The sequence below is a fragment of the Canis lupus genome, chromosome 11 (assembly GCF_011100685.1).
Source record: "Canis lupus familiaris isolate Mischka breed German Shepherd chromosome 11, alternate assembly UU_Cfam_GSD_1.0, whole genome shotgun sequence".
Lineage (NCBI taxonomy): Eukaryota > Metazoa > Chordata > Mammalia > Carnivora > Canidae > Canis > Canis lupus.
Window position 1 is genome coordinate 25645304 of NC_049232.1, and position 12036 is coordinate 25657339.

The 12036-nt window shown below is 37.7% G+C and overlaps 1 protein-coding gene across 10 annotated transcripts in view; it reads left to right on the forward strand.

The window, feature by feature from the left end:
- The window catches only part of PKD2L2 (polycystin 2 like 2, transient receptor potential cation channel), a 34179-nt gene that overhangs the window by 6908 nt on the left and 15235 nt on the right, over positions 1–12036 (forward strand). For 7 of the 10 annotated variants that reach the window (XR_005366719.1, XR_005366717.1, XR_005366718.1 and 4 more), the window contains exons 5-8: positions 616–909; positions 4252–4480; positions 6281–6451; positions 6730–6911. Coding sequence is in view for 6 of the 10 variants with exons in the window: in XM_038552265.1 (XP_038408193.1) it covers positions 616–909; positions 4252–4480; positions 6281–6451; positions 6730–6911 (876 nt within the window). In the remaining 4 variants the exon portion in view is untranslated. The remainder of the gene's footprint in view (positions 1–615; positions 910–4251; positions 4481–6280; positions 6452–6729; positions 6912–12036) is intronic. The other 3 variants (XM_038552268.1, XM_038552269.1, XM_038552270.1) reach the window with 2 other exon arrangements.

Sequence of the window (12036 nt, forward strand, 5' to 3'; positions counted from 1 at the left end):
CAGCTCAGGTCATGATCTCAGGGTTGGGGGATCAGACCAGCCTCCCGCTCCACACTAAGCATGGAGTCCACTTGGGATTCTCTCTCTCTCCCTCTTCCCCTCCCCACCTCACGTGTGCTTGCTCGTTCTTGATAAATAAATAAATAGATGGAAACAAAATTCAGTTATGCATATTTTACTTTGATTTATGAACTTTCATTAAAATACCTATTTAACGATCTAGACATTGTAGGAAAGCCCTTGTTTATTGACATTTATACATGGCATATGACCTGTAGAAGACAGACTACGAAGCTCCTCTTTTACTGTATGGAGACCAGTATTTCTGAATCATAGTGCTTGATATTCTTGTCCTACAAAAAGACTAAAGATCTCATAAGACAACAGAAACATGTATTAAAGAAAAAAAAAAAACTCAGTCATGGTTTTCTAGATTATAAATTCCTTGAGGCAACAGATGGATTTTTTTAAAACCTTTTCTCATAGCATCTAGTCCAGTGTGTTGTCCACACTAAACACTAAAAAATGAAAACATACTAAATCCTTAACTCATTGTCTTGCTTCAAAACTACTATAATACTTATAAACTTAATACTGCTTTTTTTTTTTTTTAAGGTACCGTAAATTCTTAGAATACATCTCAGTCAGGCTTTCTCGTCTCTCCATTATTCTTTTTATACCTAACAGATGGAAGTATGCTGCTCCTACTAGTTCCTCCCCTTGGCACTGGGGATTTGTTGGTGTTTACCAAAATGGGGGATTTATTTTCACTTTATCAAAATCAAAATCTGAAACAAAAAACAAGTTCGTTGACCTTAAACTGAACAGCTGGATCACAAGAGGGACTAGAGTTATTTTTATTGATTTTTCATTATACAATGCTAACGTAAACCTGTTTTGCATTATCAGGTAAGTAACTCAAAACCTCTTTATTAGCCTCTTGAATTTAAAAAGCTTCCAAAGGGGTGGTTGGCTGGCTCAGTCACTGAAGCAGAGGACTTTTGATCTCAGGGTCATGAGTTTGGGCCCTACATTGGTGTGTAGCCTATTTCAAATACATGCATGCATATATAACATCCAGATACCTCATTAGGGTTTCCAGTTTGTGTGTGTACTGAGATTTAAATCATAAGCCCCAGGGGTGCCTGGGTGGCTCATTTGGTTAAGCATCTGACTCTTGATCTCATCTCAGGCTTTGATCTCACAGTCATGAGTCCAAGCACCATGTTGGGTTCCACACTGGGCCTGGAGCCTACTTAAAAAAAGAAATCATAAGCCTCAAATATAATGTAGTTATGCCAATAATGAAAACTATGGTAAAGCAACATCATATTCATTGTTTCACTGTTTTGAGATATATTCAAGAAAATGGAGAATTATAGTATGTTTTATATTAATGATATATAGTCCTATTGTCATTCTGCAGCTGTGCAGATCTAACATTTAGTCTTGATTTCTTCCTCTAGATCATTCAAATCTGTTGATGTCCTTTCAGAATGAGCTTCTTCATTAAGTTATTAATTTTTGTCTCAAGAATGAACAATATAAGTTCCAAACAATATACACCAATAGCCCATATCCTAGAAATGATTAGAGCCTGTGGTGATTTGCAAAAATGGCCCCCATTCTTCACATCTTCACAAGCACAATAACCTTGCAGTGCTCTGCCACCCAAGGCCAGGTACACTTACACCCAGCTCCTGATGCTGGGCTCAGCCTTGTGACTGGATGTGGTCAACAGAATGGGAACAGATGAGATACAAGCAGAAGTTTGAAATGAGTTTGTATTTTAAACCTGTTCCCTTGCATTTCTATCATTACATGAGAAGGACACACCCAGGTGATTTGGACCCAGGGAAGATGATAAGAGGTATTCCCTTATGAGGAAAAGGAGGAGGTGGTGGAGGAGAAAAAGGAGAAAGAGAAGGCAGGGGGAGAGAACCCTCTAAAGAGAAAAATTCTTTCCATTAGTCTGATGATCTTAGGTCATTTGCCTAACGTGGACCATGTTAATTGGCTTTAGGCCCATGTTCTAGAATCAAACACTGACAAAGGAAAGAGGATTACCATGATTGGATCTGTTTGATCCATGGATCCATTAATCCATGATTGGATCAGGTTGAATCAGCTTCCTCTGAGTGATCTGGGAATGAGTGGATACCTGATACAATCAGGGTTCTGTTAGAAAAGAGGAATGGGATAATGACCACTAGACAAGCAAACAGTAGTATCTACTGAAATCTCAGTGAGCCTTACATCTCTCCCATGAGTCTTACATTTTTACTCTGAATGGAATATGGAATTGGTGTCTACTCTGATAAGGGGATTTTGTTCAACAGGGACAGTGAAACACAACCATGGCCTTTAAAATCTGGAAAAATGAATAAAATGAATAAAACAAATCGATTGTCTTAAGTAGCCAATGGACATTATGTCATTTATAGTTTTTTTCTCTTCTTTCAGGGAATCAGAGTTTTTTTCTTTTTTTTAGTTTTTTAAAAGATTTTATTTTTATTTTTTAAATAAATTTATTAAATCAGAGCTTTTTTACCAACATTAATCACTTTTTCCAACAGTCCTGTTCAGAATAAAGTGAAGAATACAAATCATTTTTATGTTTTAAATATGAGGAAAAACATTGGGATAACTGGCTTAAAATCATGTGGAGAACTCCTTGTTACACTAGACTAAGTGCAGCTTTCCTGTCTCCGGGGTTTCTGCTTATTCTATGTTTCTGTCTTAAATGCTACTTTTTAGAAACCAGATTTTGAAACTTTAAACGGGTTGTATACCTAGTAAGTAGTTATATGGGAACACGTTACTTAAGACTTTATCCATTGATTTTCCTTTTGTAAACATGTCTGGCAAACTGAACTGAATGCTGTTCTTTTTTTCCCTTTCCACGAGTGTACAACTTCAGATCAAAATCTTGAATTCCTCTCACTGCACTCACTCACCATTCCACACCTACTACATGCAAAGCAAAAACAAACAGTTCTGTTTTCTCTTTAACTGGTTTTTGGGGTTTTTTGGCAGCACCTTCTTCCACTACCAGTATTTGCTAATATAGGAGTAACAGTCGGGGGATCCCTGGGTGGCGCAGCAGTTTGGCGCCTGCCTTTGGCCCAGGGCGCGATCCTGGAGACCCGGGATCAAATCCCACATCGGGCTCCCGGTGCATGGAGCCTGCTTCTCCCTCTGCCTGTGCCTCTGCCTCTCTCTCTCTCACTGTGTGCCTATCATAAATAAATAAAAAAAAATTAAAAAAAAAAAAAAAAAAAACTTTAAAAAAAAAAAAAAAAAAAAAAAAAAAAGGAGTAACAGTCGGAATAATTACATTGTGATAGAGATACTGGGTTCCTTAAATTACTGCCAATTCTTAGTTATTTGAAGTTACAGAGAAGATTAGACATACAGTGAACAACTTCAAAACCTTTAAATTTAGTGTTGGAATTCATTTTTATCCTTGTATTTGCCTGTAGATCCTTGAATCCAACATCGTGTGCCTAAAGTAAACAAGAAACATTTGTTTTAGTAGAATATGTAATCTTGACCCTTAGAAGCAAGACATGTCTCTGATAATCTAAAGGGGGAGAGGGTATTTTCCTTTTCTGAAATATTCAAGAATTATGTATTCTGGGCGGGGTGGGGGAGGAGTACTGATTAATAACAGTAAGTAACAGTGGGCAGCCCAGTTGGCTCAGCCGTTTAGCGCCGCCTTAGGCCCAGGGCCTGATCCTGGAGACCTGGGATCCAGTCCCACGTCGGGCTCCCTGCATGGAGCCTGCTTCTCCCTCTGCCAGTGTCTCTGCCTCTTTCTCTGTTTCTCATTAATAAATAAAATCTTAAAAACAACAACAAAAAAAAAAACCAGTAAGTAACAGTATAGCATTTTCTTGAACATCATCTCATTCTCCTGTGGAGATAAAATAGTATTCCCTGTTATGACCAAGCAAGCTGAACACAGAGTAGAAAGAATGTCTGGCTAAAATCACATCTTACTTTTCTCAAGTACATTGGTCTTTGGCCACTGAATATTCAGAGTACAAAAGAAGCGGAGCCATTAAAAAGATAAGTGAGTGCACTAGAATTCCGTGTGTATTAAACAACATGATCCCAAGAGGACATATTTTGTACAAAATAACCGATTATTACAGTACACATCATCCCAGAAGTTTCACACTGAGCTAGGCACTGAAATCGAAATGCTTGAAATAAATGCACAGTCACCCTCACAACCTAATTTTACAGATTGGCGGCAGAATTCCCGGCAACCGGAGGAATAATTACTTCCTGGCAGTTTTATTCTGTGAAGCTCCTCAGATACGTTAGCTACTATGATTATATCATTGCTTCCTGTGAAATCACATTTTGTATTTTTCTTATTGTCTTCACAACACAAGAAGCCCAAAAAATAAGAGAATTTAAGTCTGCCTATTTCAAAAGTGTTTGGAACTGGCTAGAATTACTACTCTTGGTGGTAAGTATACATTCCTGTGTATGGTTGGAGGGAATCACATCTGAACTCTCCAGGGAGGGAGGTATAAAAAGCAGGATTTTCTGTTCATCTGGGACTTACTTTAAAAGCTGCAAGTATCGATCATAAAAAGAACTGTCACACCATTAGTATGCTTCCAAAACTAAGAAGTCTTATTTTTTTTTAAATATTTTATTTAAAAAAATAAATAAATAAAATAAAATAAAATATTTTATTTATTTACCCATGAGAGACACAGAGAGAGAGAGAGAGAGAGAGAGAGAGGCAGAGACACAGGCAGAGAGAGAAGCAGGCTCCATGCAGGGAACCCGATGCAGGACTTGATCCCAGGACCCCAGGATCACGCCCTGGGCCAAACTGAGCCACCCAGGGATCCCTAGAAGTCTTATTTCTTTTTTCCTTCCTGATTTGATCCTTGAAATAATCAGCATAAACTTAGAAGAACAGGTGATTGTATAGGTATTAGGATTTAATGTGTACAGGTCTCCCTCCCCTCAAAAAAAATGTGTTTCTTATAGCACCTCATGTTGAAAATTGTGGTTATTTTTGGACATGTGCTCTGCTATGTTGCCTTAATCCACTTTCCTCTTTACACTGAATTTTGAAAGAATATGCAAAATCAAGCCTAGAAAGAATACTGAGAGGAGGGGCAGGTGGTAGTGAGCAACAGAGGGTAGCTCCTAGGTACAGAGAACACCAGGACTGGGGAGACAGTCTCTGAAAGAAATTCCAGAAACTGCCAGTTCTCATCACTGGAACGTACTAAAATACAAAGAGGTCGGCAGATGGCAAGACATTAGTCTTAGGAACAATGAACAAACATTTCTGGCTTCTACGCTCCTATTGACACTTAGAGCCAATCCAGGATACAGGTTTTGTTTCTCAAAATGAGATTAAAAGTTTCTTGGCCAGCATGGGTGGCTCAGCGGTTTAGCGCCACCTTCAGCCCAGAGCGTGATCCCGGAGATCCAGGATCGAGTCCCACGTCAGGCTCCCTGCGTGGAGCCTGCTTCTCCCTCTGCCTGTGTCTCTGCCTCTCTCTTTCTCTGTGTCTCTCATGAATAAATAAATAAAATCTTTAAAAAAAAAAAGTTTCTCATAGTGAGGAAATGTTCCATCTACATCTCTGGTGTCCTCATTTAGCATTTAACACACAACATGACATTGAATGTTTAACTATGATCATTTCAGGCCAAGGATGTTAAAGGAAGATTTTCATGACAGTTAGAAAGCTGTGATGCCTGACATACCCTGGTTCTGAAATCCTCTTCCAGAAGAATTGTCAAAGGGCTCTCAAAGGGCTTTTTTTTTTTTCCCCCACAGGAAAAATTCTTTTTAGTGTGGCAAGGTAGAAGATATTAAACTTTTAGGTATCATGTGTATGGACGTGTTGAACTACTACACAGTACACCTGAAACTAATATAACACTACCTGTCAACTACATTGGAATGAAAGACAAATAAAAATAGGCTTCTAAGAATCACATGGTTACATGAGGCAGAAATGTAGTCTTATCAGAATATTATATAAATTTGTGTTTCATGACTCAGGCAGATAGATTAGGTTGGTCAGGTGATCAGTATTTTTATACTTTTGTGATCCTGATGCTATCATAAACTTAAGTTGAGGTTTATTTCCATTCATGTAAAAGCCTTCACCTTAATTCTCCCTTCTTTTTTGTTAAACTTCTGGGGAACTTTTTCCTGTGTCTGTTCATAGGCTGCAGGAGATTTAGAAGTAGAAATTGTCTCTAATTTAACTTTTCTTATTTTTCCACTCAGTTGTGTTTTGTGACTGTTACCTTCAACATATACTGTAATGTACAAATTTTTCTCTTACTTGGAGACCTGTTAAAAAATACTGAAAAATATTCAGACTTCTATTTTCTTGCATATTGGCACACTTATTACAACAATGTAATTGCTATCACCATCTTTTTTGCATGGATAAAGGTATTTATAATTTATATTAAATACACCAGATATATTTTTTACTGTATTGGATAGCAAAACAGGAACTAAAGCTGCAAATTAGGGGGGAGGGGAAGGATTTTCTTAACTACAAAGTAATTTTAAAAGTAGCTTGGCCTTGCAATGATTGCGGGCAAATCCTCAAACACTCCTATCATTAAGTACTTCCTTTAATTTGAAGCAATTTTTTTCTGAAATTAATTTTACTCACTCTAAATAATTATATTATTCTTGTTTCAATTAACTTTGTTCTTTTTCAGATATTCAAATTTATAAGCTTTAATAAGACAATGTCTCAGCTGTCATCAACCTTGTCTCGCTGTCTCAAAGACATAGTAGGATTTGCCATCATGTTTTTTATAATATTCTTTGCTTATGCTCAGTTAGGATTTCTCGTTTTTGGATCACAAGTTGACGACTTTTCCACTTTTCAAAATGCCATGTAAGCTGCTAGTGTAAATGTAATTGTATTTACTAGCTTCTAAGAAAGAAAAATCATGGAAAGGCCTATAATAAGTAGTAACATATGTTTTAATAAATTTAGATTTGGCTTTTTATTTTCACTGATAGCAAAATACCTGGTCACACTCAAAGTAGTATTTAGCATTAAAAGATCCAAATGGATAGTACAGTCCATTTTTTAAATGTTAAGAGGTCAAGTTAGAAAAATAATTTTTCACTGGTAAAAATTTTATCAGATATAACAGAAATTGGCCTCTATGTCTCTATGATATTTATTGTCTGGAGAAAAGAAAGCTTAAATGTTTTTCTTTAAGGGCTCTACCTTCAGAATCCTTTTACTGATACTCACCTGATTGTTCTTTGCTGACCTGGCAAAGCTGTGTTTTGAAAATATTTTTATACACATAAAGCAATCAGCATGCAATGAACTTATACCACTTACCAGGTAGAATCCTTAGAAAGTATTCAGGCTTTTTTTTTTTTTTTTAAGTGAATAATTTAAATAAATTTGCTCTCCTTTTTGGGTAAAGTAAGTTCTGTTTGTGTAAGAAAATTACAATAGTCTGAAATATCAATTCTCAAAATATGTTCTGTGTAACTTAGATCAAGATTGGGGGGAAGTGGCTTCATATTTAAATAAGTTTTTCAAATTTGGCATCACTCTTTTGAAAATTTGCAGTGCATATTAACATACAGCCTTGAGGAAAACTGCAAGAAACTTCTTTAGGTTAGAAAAAATTACTTGTCGATTCCCTTTTACTTGGTTTTGGGAGAACTTTGGTCTAAAGAAACGTTTTAGGTTGCTCTCTCTTCACCATCCACATGGAAATCCTTGAAGTGCCAGTTCTAAGAAATACCATAATAATTTCTGGAATCCTTTATTAATCAGTGGACTAGGAACCAAGGGGATATAGCTCTACTCTCCAATTCTGCCACCAGCTATTCAACTTTTCTAGACCATTATTTCTTTTTTTTTTTTTAAGATTTTATTTATTTATTCATGAGAGACAGAGAGAGAGAGGCAGAGACACAGGCAGAGGGTGAAGCAGGCTCCATGCAGGGAGCCCGACGTGGGACTCGATACCAGGACCATGGGATCATGCCCTGAGCCGAAGGCAGATGCTCAACCACCCATCAACCTGGGTGTCCCTAGACCATTATTTCTTTATCTGCAAATGAAGAGACTGAACTAAATTAATCCCAAAGATCCTTTCCAATGTCAAACAGCCTATAATCTGCGAAGTTTAATTAGCTTTCTCATGAGTGAATTATGTTTGCAGTTCCTACTTCTTGGTCCTTTCCTAGGATCTTATTTCAAGCATTACTTAATAATAAAATGTAGTAGTATTGGACATTGAATATAAATGCAGTAATTTAAAGAACCTGGAGGGATGCCTGGGTGGCTCAGCGGTTGAGTGTCTGCCTCCGGCTCAGGTCATGATCCCAGGGGATCTAGTCACGCATTGGTTCTCCCTCTGCCTGTGTTTCTGCCTCTTTCTGGGTCTCTCATGAATAAATAAATAAAATCTTTTTTAAAAATTAAAAAATAAAATAAAGAACCTGGAAATTGGTCTTACTTGATATAGTGAGGAAGAAAGGAAGTATAAGGCGCAGAATAAATAGGTAGACAACTTTAGATTGCATTAATGAAGGGACTTCTGCTTTTGGTAATAATGTGCTAGGTTATTCAGATCAACCTCCATTCAGACAATTTAAAAAGCTAGATGAGGGGCACCTGGATGGCTCCATTAGTTAAGTGTCTGCCTTTAGCTCAGATCATGATCCCAGGGTCCTGGAATCAAGCCCCAAGTTGGGCTCCCTGCTCAGTGGGGAGACTGCTTCTCCCTCTCCTTCTGTCGTTCCCCCTGCTTGTGCTCTCTAGCTAGCTCTCTCTCTCTCAAATAAATAAATAAAATAGTAAAAAATAAAATAAAAATAAAAAGCTAGACAAAATCAGATAACATTGAAGAACTAACCAAAAAAATAGATAGTGGATCAGAACCAAAGAGCAAGAACCCAGAGAACTAAGCTCAGCATCCAAGGCTTCTCTTGCCCCAAAGGCTTTTCTTTAAGTTGATAAGAATTTCTTTTATTGTGTTAAAATATATATGCCACCCAGGCATCCCTCCAGGTTCTTTAAATTACTGCATTTATATTCAATGTCCAATACTACTACATTTTATTATTAAGTAATGCTTGAAATAAGATCCTAGGAAAGGACCAAGAAGTAGGAACTGCAAACATAATTCACTCATGAGAAAGCTAATTAAACTTCGCAGATTATAGGCTGTTTGACATTGGAAAGGATCTTTGGGATTAATTTAGTTCAGTCTCTTCATTTGCAGATAAATATTTTATATTTTTAGTCTCAAATAGTCAATATTCAGTCTCTTCATTTGCACTTAACCATTTCTAAGTGTACAATTCAGTGATATTAAGCACATTCATATTGTGCCACCATCACCACAATCCATCTCCAGAACTCTTTTCCTTTTGTAAAACTGAAACTATGCCTATTAATCAAGAATTCTCCATGTCCCCTTCCCCAGTAACCACCATTCTACCTTGTGTGTGTGTGTGTGTGTGTCCCTCTTATTAACTCTAGGTTCTTAGTGGGATCATACAGTATCTGTCTTTTCATGACTGATTTACTTCACTTAGCATGTCTCCAGGATTCATCAGTGCTGAGCAATATGTCAGAATTTCCTCCCTTTTTAAAGCTGAATAATATCCCATTCTATATATAAATCTCATTTTGATTATCCATTAATCTGTTAATAGCCACGTGGACTTCTTCCAAGTCTTAGCTTTTGTGAATAATGCTTCTATGAACATGGGCATACAAATCTCTTCGAGACTCTGCTTTCAATTCTTTTCGGTGTACACCCAGAGGTGGAATTGCTGAATCCCATGGAAATTCTATTCTAAATTTTTTTGAGGAACCACCATACTGTTTTCTACAGTGGCCGCATCATTTACATACCTACCAATGGTACACCAGGGTTTCAATTTCCCTACATCCTCATCAACACTTGTTATTTTCTGGGCTGCTTTTTTTTTTTTTTTTAATAGTAGACATCCTAATGGGTGTGAGGTGATATCTCATTGTGGTTGTGATTTGCATTTCCCTGATGGTTGGTGATATGGAGCATCTTTTCATGTCCTTAGGATATGTTGGTCTCTTGATGGTGTCCCAGAGGCTCTGTTCATTTTTCTTCAATCTTCTTCCTTTCTGTTTCCCAGGCTTGATAATATCAATCATCCTATCTTTAGGTTCACTGATTTTTTTTCTTCTGCCTACTCAAATATCCCTCTGACTCCCTCTAATGAACTTTGATGTCAATTATTGTATTTTTCAGCTCTACAATTTCCTCTTGGTTTCTTTTGGTTTTCTATATCTTTATAGATATTTCCATTTTGTTCATAAACCATTTTCTTGACTTCCTCCATGTCTTAGAGTTCTTTGAGCATCTCTAAGATGGCTGTTTTAAAGTCTTTGTCTAGTAGGCTTGCCATCTGGTTTTTCTCAGGGATAGTTTTTGTTGGTTTATTTTTTTCCTTCGATGGGTTCATAGTTCCCAGCTTCTTTGTATGTCCTGTCTTTTCTAGTTGTTGAAAACTGGACATTTGAATGCAGAATGTGGTAACCCTGGAAATAAGATTCTTGCCCTTCACCAGGTTTCCTGTTTTTATTATTATTATTATTATTATTATTATTATTATTATTATATACTGTCTTCATACCGAGGATTAGCCTAAAGTGTAAAAGTTCTTTTGTAAACAAATTTTATTCATTTATTTGACAGAGAGCATGCATGCACACAAGCAGGGGGAGTGGCAGGCAGAGGGAGAGGGAGAAGCAGGGATCCCGACACAGAGCTCGATCTCAGGACCCTGGCATCATGATGTGAGCCGAAGACAGAAATTTAACTAACTGAGCTACCCAAGTGCCCCATGTAAAGGTCTTCTTAGGTCTTTTCTGAGCCTGCATGTTTCTTGGAGATGCATGGTGACTTTCTAATTTCCTCTATATATGCAGTTGCTTTTGATGTCTTTAATGTCTGGCTCCTTTTCTTTAAAAAAGGAAAAATGAAGGAGGAGGGGAGGGCACCAGCCATTTAATCCCAAGGACATTTCTTCAGCAAGAGGGAGAGGGACATGCAACAGACAGGGGAATATGCCCACCTCTGTCTGCACCCCTACGATCAGAAGGAGCTATCAGCAATCAGAACACAGACCCTTAATGTTTGGAGAACAGTGTCCTGATTGCCCACCCTCACTCCCAGAGGTTGCATGCAAGCTGCCCCAGGGATACATGCATGGCTGTCTGCCATGGGCTCGGGGGTGGGAGATAGGTAGTTTTTGCCAACCTGAAACCTGAAATAGACCAAAGTTGTCTAAGCCATCCCCTGACCATTGCTAGCCTTAACGAGGCTCCAGAGCTCCAAAACAGTTACACCAAATTCTGCCTATGTCATTGTTGTCTAGGTGGGGACTTACATTAGTAAGTCCTAATGTTTCTTACTCCACCACCTTCCTCAAACCCTCCACCATGAAGGCATTTTTGATGATCCAGAGAAATAGTCAAGAAACTGTGCTCCTCTGAGGTGGGCACTTGATGGGATGAGCAGTGGGTGTTATTCTATATGTTGGCAAACTGAACACCAATAAAAAACAAATTTATAAAAAAAAAAAAAAAGAAAAGAAAGAAAAGAAAAGAAAAGAAAAGAAACGAAACTGAGCTCCTGGCCACCTCTCCCAGAAAGGAAACAGAAGGCAAAGTCCAGAGCTTGCCTGGGGGGTGTCAAGGAGAGGGCTTATCTGAGAACTTCTCCACACATCAGGCAAGGAAACTGAAGTGCTAGTGCCTCAAGTTAAAGGTGAACCAATCCCTCATAATTACCCAGTATCCAGGGAATTTCATGTCTTAAAGTTGGATTAAGATGGTCCTGGGCTAGAAGGTCTGTGTGCATCTGCAGAAACAAACAAAAAACCTCTCTGGAGAAAGGTTTATTCATTCTAAGTCTCAAATTACTTCTACAAGCAATTTTTCAAATATAACTTACTATTGATAGTCAAAACCAACCTGGTACAGAAGGGGTAAG